This window comes from Bos javanicus, chromosome 29 (assembly GCF_032452875.1).
Source record: "Bos javanicus breed banteng chromosome 29, ARS-OSU_banteng_1.0, whole genome shotgun sequence".
In the NCBI taxonomy this organism is placed as follows: Eukaryota; Metazoa; Chordata; class Mammalia; order Artiodactyla; family Bovidae; genus Bos; species Bos javanicus.
This window is the reverse complement of record NC_083896.1, coordinates 9,778,083-9,795,932: the sequence shown is the minus strand read 5'-3', so window position 1 is coordinate 9,795,932 and position 17,850 is coordinate 9,778,083. Positions and strand designations below refer to the sequence as shown.

Sequence of the window (17,850 nt, the reverse complement as noted above, 5' to 3'; positions counted from 1 at the left end):
TTCAAAGTAAATCGACTGAGGAGGCTGCATGTACTTTGGCAGAATTCATTTGTCTTACGTCATAACAAAATTACATTAAAGTTAAAGGGAATGAAGAAAGAAGCATTCAAGTAAACTACTCGTATTCCAAAACTGGGATGAGAAGGATGGAATTAATCCTCCCCCCTCAGCCAACAAAGTCTTCTGAAGACTCACTCACACTTGAAGAAATACAAGTAAAAAATACATCTCTGGAAAAACGTTTCTTTTAAGAACTGTATTTTATAGACCTTTTTATACTCTTTAAAGAATGTAAGGTATATGTAAAACAGTATATTAGAATCAAGTGAAAATGAACCACTAGCTTATTTCTTTTTTTCTGTCTAAAAACAGCCTAAATTATACCTAAGAAGTAGCTAAACTACACTCTAATTGTACAGAATCATGTAGTGAATTAGGACATTGCTTAAAAATAAAATCCCTTAAGGTTCTCTCCTGAAGGGTAAAAGGTAAAACAAATCCAATCAACCAAGCCACCAAACGACTCAATAGCATAACCTAGGAATACTAGAGAATTTGAAAAAGAAAGTCACCAAAAATGGGGGCTTAGAAATTATGAACTGGTTTCTATATCCTTTATCCTTCCTCCCAGTAAGACAAACTCAAGAGGAAAAAGTCAAAATACATCAAAAATCATTGTAAACCTACCAGTGCACAGAAAAAAATGAATTTCTAGTCCATACATACTCTTTATAAGCTTGCTTCTTACTTTTGTATAACACTTATGATAACTATTAATAACTGTATATTATGAAATTAAGAGTTATCTCAATGTTTAAATGGTCTGAATTTAATTACTACACTTACCACTCTACGATTAAGAACATAATTTAGTGTCAACTTTATAGGAATTCAATTTTTACAAACTTCAAATTAACAAGATACCAAATGGAAACCTAGCTCTATAGGTCTATAAAGCTGTCTTAAGACAAATGAACAAGCATACTACAAAATGATTAAAAAAAAAAAAAAGCCCCTGCACCCATAGCTCTGATATTTAATTATTCCAGCTGTTCACTACACAGACTATTTCAATACGTCAAGGTACCACAGGTAATACTTTCCTAGTTTTCAAAAAAGCCAATTTTATTTCAGTAAAAGTAAAAATTATAGTGAGTAAAAAACAGAGCATTCTACACATAGTCACTAGTAATTGAGAACTCTAATCTAAGGAAAATCTCTTTTTTCTCTCTCTTAACAGCTCTGGGAGAAACAGATCTTCCCAGAATCAAAACTGCCACTAAGAAAAGAATAAAGGCTAATAGTCGCTTGAAATTTTCTTCCAGTCGTTGAGGGGAGAGGACCCACTTCTTTGGCTATCCTAACTCCATCTATTTACACATGGTAAAAGTACCATTATCTGTCCTTACACAGATTCTAAACTAGAACACTAGAGTAAAGGTAATAAAGTAATTTTTTCTTACCCCCAGAATCTACAGTAATGTTGGTAGATTTATTTCCAAACACAGATTCAAAGTCAACATTAAGGCCAGCTGAAGGATGTGGCTGTGCAACTGGAGAAGGAGTGAACCCTAAGAGAAACCAAAATGGAAGAAGCTCAGTCTTTAGTAACTCTACATTTATAAATATCTAATAATGAAGAAAATAGAATGGAAAAAGCCCTAAATTCCCACAACAAAAAACAAAGCCAACCCTTCCAGCAAAATGTTTCCTAGACTACCACATCTCCTTGTAGTGATTACATTTTCCAAAACAAAATCACCCCACTAAGAAAATAAAAAAGTAAGTAAAGTTGAATTACTAGTTTGTTTCATTACAAAATAACATTTTTGCTTATTTTTTACCTTAAATTTTTATGCTAATGATCTTTAAAAAACCAAACACATCTAAAATTCTAGGATCTTGTACGAAACCAAAATTTAAAAGGATCATCTGGGAATAAAATAAGAATTCTGTGGTGTTTAAAAAAAAAATAACTTAGTATCCCAAAAAGTCTTTCTCCCTCTACCTACTCACCTTCCATATTTCTCGCCTCCCTTCCTTCGATGGTTAATCAAAAGCTATACGGTTTAAGTTCATTTGCAAAGTAACAGGATTCTTAAAAGTTATAACCCACTAATCCTTATGAACCCCTTGTGTCCAGGTGTTTTTTGAATATTAAAAAAAAAAAAGGACTATTTTCAACCATCTTCTAAGTTCAACTTAACTACTTCCATAGGGGGTCGCCACATATGTCATCAAATATACTGATTTAACTACGCTGAAACACAAGAACAGAAAGGGAAAATTTTTTCTCTTCTGTCAATGTTACACTGATGCTAGTGGCATTCAGCCAAGACATCCAGTTTATAGAGAAACCAGGTAATGCTGAGGTAAATATAAGATTTTCAATTGTGTAAAGTTTTATTTTTGTGAAGTGAGGTTCTGAATTTCTACAGGATAACTAGAAGAACTAAAATCATCTAGACCTATTATGGCTGTCACGTGACTTGAGGAGCTTTCAATCACTGAGTATATATTCAAGTAGAGAACAGCCTAGCAAGGATCACAAAGAAGGGATTCTTTCACTTGTGGAAGGCTGGAATAAATGGCAATAATAAATTCTTTCCTTGTGGAAGGAATTCTCTTCCATCTCTAAATTTTATAAACTCATAATGTTAAAAAGTTTTAAATATCTGGTATTAGAAGATTAATAACTATATTAGAGAGAAATTAAACTTTTGAGCCGTAAACATAGACCCTTTCTTCCTGTCCCATCTTTCTGCTAAAGGCAATTTCAGTCTATAAGAATCTCACATTGAACTCTTAATGCACATGACCAGGATATAAGGAAGTATAACAACACTGTACTAAAAAGACTGATCTTAAAGAAAAACTAGGACAAGATTTGTTGAGAAGTTCAAGAAGGTCCTCAAAGTCAGAGAAGCCAGAAAGGACTTTTTATTAACAGTGACTCACACAAGCTGGTATACATCAATGATACTACTGTAAAAGTAGCATTTTACATCAGAGTATCAATATTCTGCAGAGGCAAAGATTTTTAAATGTACAAGTTTGATCTTATGCCATAGTCATTTAGCCTGTAAAATACTCTTAACTCAAAGACACTGACCATACAATGAGAATACAACATTATCAAAATATAATTACATATACTGATTTAACAGTTCTCTGAAGTATACAAACTGTTTAAGAAATACACCACAGGCTTGCCAGTTCTTCTCAAAGCTCCTTACAAAAGGAACAGATGTATCTACTCAAGAAAGACAAAAATCTATCATGCTTTATAATTACATCCCCATGCTACACCATTACAGTGTAAGAAGCTTACAGTGTTCTTTAAATCCTGGAAACAATGTCTGAGCTATGGTATCATTTAATAAGAAAACAAAGGGAACAATAATTTGTAACTAGGACAGTATATCAAATTTCTATTTTCCTCTGATATCCTGTCCCAAATTCTTTCTAGAGTTTTGCTCGTATCCGAGATAAGCCTATCCTTCATAATAATACAAAAACAACTTCATAACTTTCTGTAAAGAGAGGAGCCATCTCCTGAGGTCCCTAGGGGCACCAATCTGTGAAATTATGATGTTACTGCCTAAAAGTATAAAAGAATTGAAAAGATACGAAGTAATCCAGAGCAGCTAGTACCTCAAATTTCAACAGCTTCGACTAGCAGAGGAAAAAAGTAAAAGGGAAATTCTTAATAAATTATAATAGCTGATTAGACTGTCAACCTTTAATTTTTAAAAGTGACTTAAAGCAAAGTTATAAAATATCACCATTTCAAAAGAGAAGATTTAGGGATTCCCTGCAAAAGATAAATAGGCTCACCAAGTTAAGGTTACCTTGATGAAAACTGAATTGCCTAACTTTCATTTCACAAAACCCAGTGTAAAGTCTGTCACTGGCCACTTCACAGATTAACACTTATTAATACTGCACTGTAGGAACAATCTCAAGAGGAAAATAATAAGCTGACTGAAAGGTACAAGATGAACAAGTGTTGGGGACAGAGAGGTATTCCAAACACCTCTGAGAAAAATTAGATTGTTAGTAGATTTTGGTGGTAGTTCGGTAACAAATAGGCCTCATACTTTTTTGAGAAAATAACTCTACTATTTATTAAACCAAGTTTTTATTTTCTTACCAACTCATTTTAAGGAAAACAACAAAAAGAAATACCTCTTGCATAAACAAACTAATAAATTTTAGAGATTATTGTTACCTACCTCCAAATAAACCAGCTACAGTAGAAGGCTCATGGCACATAAAGGTAGTATTACGATAAGCTTGAGTGCCACAAAAAGTATCTGACAAGGCATATAAGGGAGGAAAAGAAAGGATAGGAAAAAGAGAGAAAAGTGAGAAAGTGAGGAGGAACAGCTAAGAGTGGAATGAAGTAATTAAAAGCAAAAACAGGAACAAAAACAAAAGAGAAAACAGAGGAGTACAAGCCCTTGGTGTTCTTTAATTTACAACTTACTAAAAATAAGCACTTAACTTAAGGCTCCATTATGAGTACTATATTTAAAACACATATATAAATAATACTCACAACAAATTTTAAAAAACAACCAACACTGCATATCCTCAGATGAAAAAACATGAACCAGCTGGCTCGTTAGCCAATACTAACATCTCTTCTAATGTCGTCTTCTGCAGATGAGGAAGGAGGCATGGCTGGGACCACGACCCACTCACCTGACTTACACATCCCAGTATCCCTAGGGCTTTAATGAGGGCAAGCTACAAACTACACTGAGAACTATATCAAATCAAGGTCCTGCTCTGAAAGATCTGGAAGGTATCTACATATCTAACTCTCTGATTTTTCCTGGTCATGCTTAACTCTACAGAGCAGGAGCTGGCAAACTACAGCCTATGGCCTATTTATATGGCATGAGAGCTAAAAATGGTTTTTACATGTTGAAAGGGTTTAAAAAAAGAGAGAAAAGATGATGACTCACAGATTTTATGCATCATATAAAAGCCTACGGTATTTATTACCTGGCTCTTTACAGTAAGTTTCCTGATCACTATTCTAGAGCAGCATGATCCAAAAGAGCTTTCTAGCAACAGAAGTGCTTTATAAATCTGCACACTATGCAGATATGTGAATACGGTACATTATGGTAGCCACTGTGCCACTGAGGAGTGGAACTGTGGCTAGTACAAGTGAGAAAGAAAAATTTTAATTGTATTTAACACTTAATTTTAATAAATCAAGCCTTAAAGGATGACATGTGGCTAGTTAGATGATGCAGTGTAAGCAATGACACACCTTGGGTGGTCCTTTCATGCTCTTACTACTGAGTAAGAAACTAATGGAATTTTTATTACACAACTGTACTTCTTAGGAACTTTCAACTTGCACTGAAAGACTTACTAAAAGGCCTCTTCTATGACAGGAATCAACTATAGCTCCTTGTCTTTGTAAATAAAGTTTTATTGCAACACAGCCAAGCTCATGTGTTTGTGTCTTGCCTATGGCTGTTTTCATGCTATGTCAAGGTTCAGTAGCTGTGAAAAAGACTGTGTGGCTCACAAGCCAAAAACATTTACAATCTAACAACCTTTTAAGAGAAAGTTTGCTGACCCCTACTCTAGATGCCTAATTGGTTGATAGCAGTGGTTTTTAATTTCCCCTTCTGTATTTTCATAAAAGTACGTAACAATAAGTTTTAGAAAGAAAGAGTATTTAACAATACTCCGTAACAATACAAAGAAAAAGTATTTAACAGGAAGTTAAGTCCCCTGTGTCTTCAGGGGACACAGATGTGACATCTTGAAGCCCATGCACTGCTCTGACTTAAAAGATAGAAATATACAGCCCAAATCAAAGTCATATCTGCTTCATATTCTCAAACTAAGGGAACAGACTTAAAAAGATAGTTATATTTACTAAATACATACCATGGATATTCAGTAAATATGAAGAAAAGATACAACCTGTAAAAGACTATTGACAGAACACTCCAAAGATAACTCTTGTTACCCCTTATTACCAAGCAAAAAGGTACACCATCTGACATATTTCTAAGAGTAACAAAATGTATAATTTAGTTTCAACTGCTTTTAATCTAATTTTAAATGTATTACAATAAAGGAATTACAGCCACCAAATATAACCCTTTAGAACTATTAGACTAATTATGTAATTAGAGCACCTGCCTTGAAACTTTCTCAAATCTCCAACTACTGCTTTCCAGTCACTTTCCCTTCTTCTCTCTCAGATATAGCTAAGTATTCAGAATGTGGCCACCTGCTCTATCTAGAGTACACAGATGACTTTATGCATGCTGCTTCAATCAAAGATTTAAATTTGTGTCACCTTACGCTGTATCTATGAATTGAATAAAAGCACTTTCATCATCTTTTAAGGGGGTTTAGCATCATTTTAGCAGGATTCAAAAACATTTATTTCAGTTTAGTATATATTTAAAAACTTACTCTTCCTAGTATAACTTTGGTATGAAATTTTGCCTTTTTTAATAGATTTTTATATCACAATTAAAGCTATTCAGTCAAGTTGCTTTTCATTTCCTATTTTTCATTTACCTCCAGGCTAACAATGAAGACCCTTAAGATTAGACAGAGGGTATGTACAGGTTTTAGACAATATAAAATTATACCATTATTTGAAATTAAAAAGGGGGAAAAAGATTAAGAAAGCTACTAAGGGTGATAACCACCCTCTCTCTCAAACAGAAAGAGAAAAATGTAAGCACACATAAACAAGTAAGTTCAGGAGATGTCACTCTTCATCCAACTCTAATAACCAACTCTCTGAACTATAAACAGGATGTAGCATGTGATGCTACAATATGACAGAGAACAAAACAAAATTCAATTTCAAAGGAAATTTTCTGTCCTAAAAACTTGCATCAAATAAAATCAGGGATACTGGTGTAAAAAAAACCTCACTACACTACTGCTAGTTTATTTTAAAGTTTGTTATTAAAATCCAAAGTAATTATTGCAGTGCTTTAAAAATAATGGATACGTTAAAAAATACTTAGGCAGTATAAACATTAATTGGAAAGAAAGGTTAAATGGTACTTTACCAACAAACATTTCATGAGTAGGTGTCCTAGTAGTAAAAGTGGATACATCTGAAGAAATAGGAAGGTGAACATCACCACTACTTTTTGTGAGGAAAGGATTTAAGCTTGGAATGGCATCATCAACAGCATCTACAGTAGCAGAGAAAGGATCTGTGCAGTCCAAGTGCATTACAGCAAAATGGAGAAAGGAAGTAAATTAATTAGTATTGTAATTAGTCAAAAGAGGCAAAGTGAAAAGTAGTAGCTATTATCATTATTAATCCAAATGCAAATGATCAAATCTAATCACCAAGATGGAAGAAATGCATTTAACATATTTTAAAATGAACCCTCAGAAAAAAAATACTTTTGTGTCCATAACAACAGCAGCATACTAAGGATGGATCTGCTCTACAACATCAGAAAGACAAGTCAGGTAGTTTAAAAAGAGAATAACAACAAAATGTTTCTATAAATGAGCCACCTAACCTGAACCGTGTTCCCCACCCAAGATGGGAGTGTATTGGCACTGGGGCATAGCTATGCATACTTAAATAATTGATATAAATAATTGATATGAATATGGAATAAGTAGTTATTTCAAAAAGCCAAAAGGGATTAGGAGTTTCTAACATGTCCATATAACTGTTGTACAGCTTCAGATGTAGGAAACAAAATAATAAAGATGAAGCAAATGTCTAATGATGGAAAAAGAAATTTTGGAAAAATTAAGAACAAAGACACAAGACTGGCCGTGTAGTAGACTGGGATTAGCTTTGAAGGCCTGGCTGTAAGTTTTAAAGCCTAAACGATTTGGCAGGAATAACAAATGTACTATTCCCTACTAGAATGTATCAAATACATACTATCATCAAGTCCTACAATTGAAGTTATTTTAGAACCACATATTTACTGTATCTATTCCTCATTCAAGATAGCCAACATTGTAATGACTGAAAGTCATTCATCATTCCTTAAGTATGGGGAGAAGCAAAAATAAAGAGCAGCAAAAATAAACTCTCATAATTTTATCTAGCACAACTAAAAATGAAAGGTACTCCTGTACTCTAACCAGTAGCCCATTTTTGTGTATTTTGGTTTGTGGTCCTAATTTAAGAATACAGTATTCACTATTAATCTACTCTAAGGCTCTAAGGCAGAACAATAAGGAGGCAATGGCCAAAGAAACAGCTTCTGCAGTACAATACAGGCACACTTTATCCTTAAAGTCAATAAACTGAAAGCTAGTGTACTGCAAATCCTCCAATTGTAACTTCAAAAAGAAAAACATCAAAATAAAATTGAGGTCACTGTACTGAATCTTACAAACATACCAAAACTCACTGATACACTATTCTAACTCAAATGATCATAAACATCTTTCCCATCTCTCCAAATCCTCAATAAATGGAAAAATGGGGGAAAGAATCAGAAAAAATAATTCAGAAACAAAAGTAGAAAAGAGTCAGAAATAAGATTCACTTTTTGTACTAAAATACAAATGCGATGATGACCACTCTAACTCCTTCTTGTATAAGAAAGGAGCTGCATTAAGTTTAGAGTTGATCAGTTCGGTTCAAAGTATTAATACTACTCTGAAATATCTGATAGTGGCATGGCGCTTTAAAAGTACATTATACTTTGTTGGACAAGTAACACAAAAACTCTCTCTAGTTATCCCTGCAGAAGCAACCATGAGAGAAGTCATTCAAAAAGAGTATGCACATTTCTACAACAGATTCATTAGGTTTTTGAGAAAAGACATGTTTGGAAAAAGTTACTAGTTATCTGCTACTCTGTTGACTGATACTTTTTACCTAAGCACTTAATATCAATCATTTTCTATTACATGAAACATCCTAAAGAGTATGCAGAAAAATGTAAATGCATCTGTATATTTAGATCAATCACACAATAAGAAAAACCAGCTTTTAATCTACCTTGACAAAACACTTCTACTATGGTATAGTAGATTAACATCATTTAGATTTAATTATACCACAAAAATTAATTCAAATTCATTAAAGATAAAAAAATAGTAATAATATTCCAGTTATTCCAACTTAAACTTTATCAGCCTGGCAACTCTAAAATTCTGTATGTTTTAATTAAATACTTTTTTCTATTATTTTTTATCATTATTCACTTGAATGTTTAATTTTATGTAGAAAAATAATCCAAAAAGTTAAAATAAACATTAAAATAGTACCAGTCATTTTTTTAGTCTTGAGATAAATATCTGATATCTACATTTGCACACAGAAAATTGAGTGTTTTCATAATGTATTTTTAATGAGTGTTTTCATAATGTGTGTTTTATGCCAGCTGAGAAAGAAATAAATTAAACTTAAGAATGGGTCATTCTTTTTTGCCTGAAATAAATTTTGAAATCTTGCTTAAAATATACAACAGTGTACTAAGCTGAAAATAATGTGTATCTCTAGATTTGCTGCAACTCAGTTTTTAAGGTGGTAAAAATTGAAATCTCAGCTATTAGTATTCAATAGCAATTGCGTGTTCAACTCCAGACCATTTCTTGAAAAATCAAAAGCTCATTAATAATGGAATGAAAGAAACAAGCGAGCTTGTGTTCTCTTCAATGTTCATTTTTAGGTACAATCTTACTTACATACCTCTCATATAAACAGGCAAATCTTACTTCCTCTTAACTCTGTTTATCACTAACCTAGCTGTGATTGGAAATACACATCATTTCTGTGGTGCTTATGATAAGAACTAAATTAAATAACAAATCTGTTGCTGACATTCATTTTCAGCAAATGAGAGCAATAAAAGCATTAAATAATATTTTAGAATTATAAAAAAAATCTAATCTTTGTTTTGTCACATACTATAAAAGCATGATACAAAATGCCACATATTTCAAATGTTCAGGTAAATGGTTAACTTCAAAAAGTACCTTCTGGAATTTACTGTTATGATCAAAGCTTTATATAAAGGACTTATTATCTTAGTAACTTTAATTTTAAAAACAAAGGAAAATATCTTAATCTGAATGTCATGGATATGACAATACAATGAGTAAGTATTAAGAGTTCTTGGCTTAAAATACTCTTTGGCTATCTATGTATAAGTCAAAACTTTGAAGTTATTACCAACTCAGAAGCCAAATACAAGACAAAGTTTCATTTTTCTTAAATTGAAGGGCTTATAGTAAGATCACCATGCTTTCCTCATATATAACTGTAAGCTTTTGGAAAAACTGTAGTCAATTGCTACTGCCTCTGCTCCCAACTATACCTTATACCTGATAATACTTTTTTTTTTTTTTCAAAACAATTTTTACAGTGCCACATTTAGATAGCAAGCCTAATGTTAAAATATGGGGGAAATTTTGACAAAAATGGTACATAAACCAAAATAACCTAAAACAGAAAAGTAAAACATAATTAAATGTACTCCAACATTCTATTCACAAACTGCTATCAGATAATTCTTCTAACAGATTATAAAACAATTTTTACATACTGAAATTACTTAAAATTATTCTCCCACACTAACAGTCTATCTGCTTTCATATGTGAGCTCAATGATTCCAAACGCTACAACTGTATATGGTATCCAGATAAAACTAACACCCAGTTCAGTTTCACTAAAATATTATATTAGTTCTCACTAAGTCTTCTGTAAAATTTTTCATCTCTCCAGTAATACAACTTTTCAGCCTTAATTTTAGAAAACCTATAGTTTGTTTTTTTTAAAGGTAAGCAAACTAAAACTGCTTGAATGGTCATGTTAATCCTATTAATAAGCACTTCACAATAAGCAGGAAATAAGCATGCAAATTTTGCCAGATTAAAAATCCTAAAATTGGAATTATCATTAGGCTATTAAGAAATTCCTTTCTCTTAACCCTAATATGCTATCTACAGATCATTTAAATAATTCTAAAAAATTCACTGACTTTGAACTAGCTTACTCCTTTTAGAAATTACTCCCAGATCTTAAGATTTAGCTCAATTAGTTTTTAAAATAAAGTGATAGCTCACAAAATTCATCTAAAACCTTAGTATTTTAGTGTTTTACTATTCCTTTTCCCTGTCCTGTCCTGAACCAGAAATAATCTGCCTCCTAAAAGGAAAACATCTACTGACTCAAAAAACATTTACAAAGTACCTGCTTTATACCAAGAAATGTTCAATCCATTGGGGACATATCACTCAACATAGTATTTTAGAGCTCCTCCCTTCACATAGTTTATGTTCCATTATATAAAATTGGGTCTTAAGAAATAACTATTAAAAAACCCAAAAAAGTTATTAACTCAAATTATTAAAATAAAGGAAAAAAGTCTAATATATCATAAAACCCCACTAGAACAATGAATCCCTGCTCTGAGAGGTAAGCCACTCAAGTTAGACTTTACATGTGAGCCAGCACAAAGTTTAAGGTAGTCTGCCATTCTCTAACAGTTTTCTAGACAATGTCCTTTCTCAGAATTATCTTCCCCTCTCATAAAATTTTTTGAGTGTTTGTAAAATACTATTTATATAAATACAAACAGAAGTACCAAAACCAAACAAAGGAAATGATTTGAAAACATACTAAATGTCTAACTTAAAAACTAACGTGGCTCACTCTTCAAAAATGCCAGGTCATGAACATAGTATGTTCACCTTAAGGTCGAAGAACTACTCAAGGGCAGCAAACTTTCCTGTTGGTACTAGGGGAAAATTCTTTGAATACCAAAATCTGAATTAAATGAACATTTTAAATATAATTAGCAAAAGTTTGTCATGACATTCCTCTACAGAAGATAGTACACTGCCTCATAATACTACCTGAACTTAATTAGAACTTCATTAGATGAGTTTTCCCCTCTGCAAGTAAATTTTTTTTCTATACCAAAAGTAAAATACCCATTATGTATTTCTTGGTAACAGAACAGAAATTCAACATGGAAACAATTATTTCACACTTAAACATATTTGGTCCTTCTTCATCTGCATTAAATCTCATTTCGTAATTTAACTGAACATATATTCCAAAATTGTATTTATTAATAAATGAAAATGTCTTCAAGGGGCAAAACAACTTCAGTGTCATATTAATATTTTTCAAGTTCTCATGTGTCAAGTGAAAGCAAGTAAATCCCACAAAATGGGGAAGGGAGATGCCTATACAATATACAAAGTAGATTCATTCATGCTTACCTCCCCATGTACTTGCTACCTGAGAAGCAGTTGACATTGAAAGTACAGGTGGGTGAAAAGTTGGCTGCTGCAAATCAAGCAGATCATTTGGTAGCTTTGATGTGCTAGAAAGATATTTTGAAAATATGATTTATTTATTAGACTTTGCTGTATTAGTCACTCCTCTCACCCATTCCAGTAAATAAAAACATTTTTTTAAAGTGAGAAAAAAGTCCCAATAATATAAATCTCAAAAGGGAGAAGAGTTTCAGCAAGATAAGAGTTGCACATCCCTCATATAACAGCATATTTCAAAGGAGACCTAGAAAATGATTCAAGTACCGTATCAAGTTTAGAGAGGATTCAAGTAATAATAGCCATTTTGGAAAGAATCAAGGTCTTGCCCAGGAAAAAACTAGTCTCTTTATTGAAAAGAACCTAGAACCTAAACAACATAATTCTAAATTATGAAATACATGACAAATTAGTTTTTCTAAAGAAATGTGTTTTTTAATATTTAAAGGACTCCAATTACATTTTCAATACCAAAACACCCACAAAATAAAATACCTATTAACATTACCTCTATTGCTTCAAATATCAAGCATATCAGTAATACAGGGAAAAAAATTAAACATGCATATACGATATAAACTTGTAACAGAGCCACTCCATTACACAATACAACTTATATATATCTTACCATGAGACTTTTACATGATTAAGAAACAGCTCAAATAAGATTCCAATTTCTAAGAACTGAGGCATTATTTGTACTTCAGCATAGTTTATTTTTTACTTACACTTATTCAAAAATAAAAAGTTTTGAAGATGTATCTTTTAGATGTAAAACATAGTGTTATAAGTAGATAAAAATACAAATGTATTTAGTGCTTTGGAGAAAAATACAGACTATGCAGTAAGTGTTACGTAATAGGCTGTAAGATTTGCCCTTAATTACTACTAAAAAGGTGAAAATGTTGAATGTATTAAGTGAAATAAAAATATTAGATCTTTATCAAATGATTTTTATCCTCAAATATTTAACATTCTTTTCTATTTACCAGCATCCTCTTACCCTGCTTAGACAGGCTTCTAAGATCCCTAAGACAAAAACTTAACACTTAATGGGTTTGATGTTATTGGGGATTAAGGAGAGTATTATACAAAAATCAAAACAAACAAAAAGACAAAACTGAAAGAAAGAAAAACACCTAATGAAATACAACATCTACTAAGACTTTTGGGAGCAGGCAGCAGTTGAGTTAAGTTACAATGAACTGTGACAGGAGTAGCTAAGTTGAAGGGAAGATCGTTTAAGGATAAGTTAATAAGTTAAAACAGCAACAACAAAATCAAAGAAAAACAAGCAAGCATCACTCTCCATGTGGCATTTACCATGCAATAAGCACTGTGTCCATGGGATTAAACCAGTCAATCCTAACTAAAGAAAATCAACCCGTAATATTCATTGAAAGGACTGATGCTGAAACTCCCAATACTTAGTCCATCTGATGCGAAGAGCCTGATCACTGGAAAAGACCCTGATGTTGGGAAAGACCGAGGGCAGGAAGAGGACAACAGAGAATGAGATGGTTGGATGGCATCGCTGACTCAATGGACATGAGTCTGAACAAATTTCAGGTGATAGCAAACAAAGGGAAGCCTGGGATACTATAGTTCATGTGGCTGCAAAGAGTCGGATATGACAGCAAATGAACAACAAGCACCATGTTAAACCCTATATTAGTGATACTATGACCCTGACAGAGATGAAAATTCTTGGTCTTTACCCTACAGCTACTGAACCAGAAACTCTAGAGGTGGGGCTCATAAATCTGTGATTCTGATGTTGTCTAAGACTGAGAACCATGATCTGTACATTATCTTGTCTGGAAACTGAGATTTTAAAAAAAGAGAGATATAAGAAATAAACAAACCAGGATTCTTATACTCTAAATCACTTTAAGGTAAAACACAGGAGGGATTTTTAAAAAGCCAATTATTTTAATTTGCCTGGAATTAAAATATTTCTATTGTTAAGTAGCTTAAACTAGGCAACAGGATTACTGAAGTTGGGTTGATAGGGTTCAATACCACAGAAATCTGGCAACTAACTCTTACTGTGTTTCACGTTACCTAAGGGACTAGAAGTGAAAAACTTTATAAGTATCTAATGAAAGGATATTCTGAAATTACATATCATACATACATATCCAAGAGTTATACACAAGGTCTTGAACCATTAGAAGCTTCACAAATGTGTATAATAGTTAATTTTCATTTTTTTACAATGAAACATTTGCCAAGAGAAAAACCTCCACTCTCTAACTGGTATAAATTTATCATTTAGCCATCTTCCATTTTTTAAATATTCAAAATATAAACTCTCATCACTTTGTATTTAGCTATTATTCACTACCACCGTTTACTACTACCTTCTTTGTGTGAATTCATGATTATGAAAATCTGGTATCAAATTAAACCTGAAAAGCTCTGCACAATTGATATAAATCTTTAAACCTAGGCATTCAAAGGTAAGCGTTAACTACTCCACCTACCTGTTAGAAGAACTAGGGGTAGAAAATATGTCAATGGCTGGTGCAGTCATTACACTCCCTGCTGAGGTGGACACAGGAGAGGCTGCAGTTGTTAAAGAGGTATGAGGTTTCTTTGCAAGTTCTTTTAGGCGCTGCTCCTGTTGAGAAAGGGCACTACCATAAGGAACCTAGAAACCAGACTGATCTGTAAGGCCTTTGAAAGAAAGTGTTCTAATTTTGTTCTGATAGCAGAAAGGTATTCTCTGTATTGTCAATTGTTCAATGTCAGGATGAAAAATTAAGACTACTAAATTTCATCTCGTTTGTACAAATATTTATTAAATACTGTTAGTCTGTATGTAAGTCCCAATTACTTTATGAGCATTTATACTTGCTTTTCCAAATAATTTAAGAGAATGCATACACCTACCTTTAAAGCTTTTAAACGAGCCTGTTCTTCCTCTAATGCTGCCTGCTTTTCCCTTTCATCCACTTTGGTAAGAGACAGGCCAGTGCTTGCCAGGGAAGAGACTGCGTTGGAAAGTGTTGTTGCCCTAGGATAATCAGACAAAAGTAATTCAGTTTTTGGCCAAACATTTCACATTACATCCTGGTTACAAAATGGTTTAGCAGGCTAGCCATGGGTAGATACTGTAATTATGAACTAAACCTATGGAGTCAACATCAGTACTTCAGAAGAAATATTCTACCCACTCATCTAGAGGATTATTAAGAAATTAGCTGATTAACACATACATTCATTTATTAATATTTTTAACTAAATGGTAGACTTTGGAAAGGATTTGGAAAGGATTCACAATAAAGGTGAAGGACAGTGCCTCTTTCAAGCCCGAGGGAGGGATCCAATGCACTGGAAAAGAGTTCACATACTTCAGGGAAAACCCTGACAAGTAAAACATAGTGAATTTCTCATTAAGAAGTGACCTTCCACTAATTTACAACCTGGGTTTTGGCAGTACTACTACAGAACATGAAAATACTAGAACCGGCAGTAAATAATGCATATGTAGATATGCTTCCCTTATAACATCCCCCAAAGATGTCATTCCCAGAGGACCCACATTTTCTCCCAAAGGAAGACTAATGTCATCCCAGTCACCAGTCCATTTGGCACCTCCTTTCTATCTGCTACCCTTTTGCCAAGCTGGAATTTTCTTTTCAAACATACTATATTTGCACATGCATATGTAATTCCTCATTCCTCACTAGCGGATTCACAGCAAGCCATCTCCTTTCCCTTAGATCAAAAACTTACCAAGATCATAAACCCCAACATTTAATTTCCATATGTTAATTCTAGGCAAAATAAACATGTGTGGTAAAGAATTCTAACCTGAAACTACTCCTCAGTGACTGCTATTAATTTTCTTTTTATCACACACCAAACACCATTAATTTCTACTCTAAGTAAACAAGTAGAAAAACTACTTAAGTTTTATATAAAAATCAATTTTATAAATAAGCCAATATAAAGATAAAACTCTGAAGACAAAGGAAGAATAATACTGTTCTAAAGAGATTTGAAAATATTAAGAGACTAAAAAAACACACAAGGTAAATCGGTATACCTGAAGCTACTTGGCTATGTTTTGTCATTACTTTCTCAAATAATTGGGCCTTATATTTCTAAAAATCTATTATACAAAAGTTTTTCTTCTACTAACCAATACAATAACAACATTACAAGGTCAATGAGATGATCTATATTAGTTATGATTTGCCAGGTTCATTGGTCTTAGCCTTGGAAATCAGCTAAAAGTTTAAAAGAATGATGAAAATATGTCACCAATCACCCCCAAGAACTGGCATTAGAGAAAGATGGTGAAATCTTATGTTGGACATCCTAGTTCTGAGTCCCTGAATTACTACTGCATACTTCACAGGGTTATTTGTGAGGGTCAATCAAATTTGTAAAAAGAGGCTTATAATATACCATTATGAACCCATGCATTTCATCTTTAAGAGAAATACTAACATTATGAACATCATTCTAAACCACAGTTACTGTCATCATCTTAACAAATGCTGACATTTACTGAAAATAGAAACTGCCACAAAAATTTACATGTATTAATCTTTAAGAGCAACTCTCTGAGGTTGATACTATTAATAAACTTGACTTATAAATGGTGAAATCAAGATAAAGAAAAATTAAATAACTTGTAACTTCAGCTAGACTCATCTACTACTTTCTCAGAAACAGCACTACCTCTCTTTGCCCCACAAAGAATAATAATGTACCTGCTTGCAGCTGTAGAATCTTTGATTTTCTTTCCTTCCAAGGAAGCTAAATGTTGTTCCAAAGCATCAAGAAGACTACTGGGGGCCTAAATTGTACAAATATTAAGACTTTCATGATAATCACACAGTTACTCAAAGTAAATCAAGAATCATCTAATACAAGAAAGAAAAATAGGTATATTCCCCATGAATGAATTAACAGCGGCATTTTAGCTATCTAAGAATGACACTATTTTTTTATTACATAAGCATCATCTGGTAAGAGTATTAACAAACAATCAAAGCTATAAAAACTAAGTCTATGTGAACATAAGACATTAAGAAAATCCCGCAATATTTTAATATTTAACTTATTTAAATTTTAAATAAAAACAATCCTAAAAGCTGGACATATCATTGAGTGAGCTCCAATAAATACTGAGTAACTCAAAGTGTCCAAACACTGTTTTGAAACTGACAAATGAAAGTGAAAATTAACATCAAGGAAACAAAAAATCATAGTGAGATACAACTTCTTACTCACTAGATGGTTACACAGACTAACAACATCAAATGTTGAGGATACAGAGCAAATATAACTGTCATACAATGCTAGTGGGAATATGTCTACCTTGAAAAAAGACATGGATTTTTTTTTTTAAAGAAAGCTAAATATACACCTACCTTAATTACCCAATTCCATTTCTAACTATTTAAGAGATAAGCATATCTCCACAAGAAAAGACTTGTAAGCAGCTTTATTTGATGGTTTAGTAGCTAAGATGTGTTTGACTTTTGCGACCCAATGGACTATATCCTGCCAGGCTCCTCTGTCCATGGGATTTCCCAGGCAAGAATACTGGAGTG

At 32.8% G+C, this 17,850-nt stretch overlaps 1 protein-coding gene across 24 annotated transcripts in view; it reads right to left on the bottom strand.

The window, feature by feature from the left end:
- Window positions 1-17,850, bottom strand: part of PICALM (phosphatidylinositol binding clathrin assembly protein) — a 101,135-nt gene that overhangs the window by 22,443 nt on the left and 60,842 nt on the right. For 8 of the 24 annotated variants that reach the window (XM_061406043.1, XM_061406038.1, XM_061406041.1 and 5 more), the window contains 7 exons: window positions 17,005-17,090; window positions 15,173-15,296; window positions 14,764-14,900; window positions 12,224-12,327; window positions 7,071-7,220; window positions 4,236-4,316; window positions 1,464-1,571 (listed from right to left, as the gene is read on the bottom strand). In XM_061406043.1, coding sequence (XP_061262027.1) covers window positions 1,464-1,571; window positions 4,236-4,316; window positions 7,071-7,220; window positions 12,224-12,327; window positions 14,764-14,900; window positions 15,173-15,296; window positions 17,005-17,090 — 790 coding nt within the window. The remainder of the gene's footprint in view (window positions 1-1,463; window positions 1,572-4,235; window positions 4,317-7,070; window positions 7,221-12,223; window positions 12,328-14,763; window positions 14,901-15,172; window positions 15,297-17,004; window positions 17,091-17,850) is intronic. The other 16 variants (XM_061406052.1, XM_061406050.1, XM_061406042.1 and 13 more) reach the window with 2 other exon arrangements.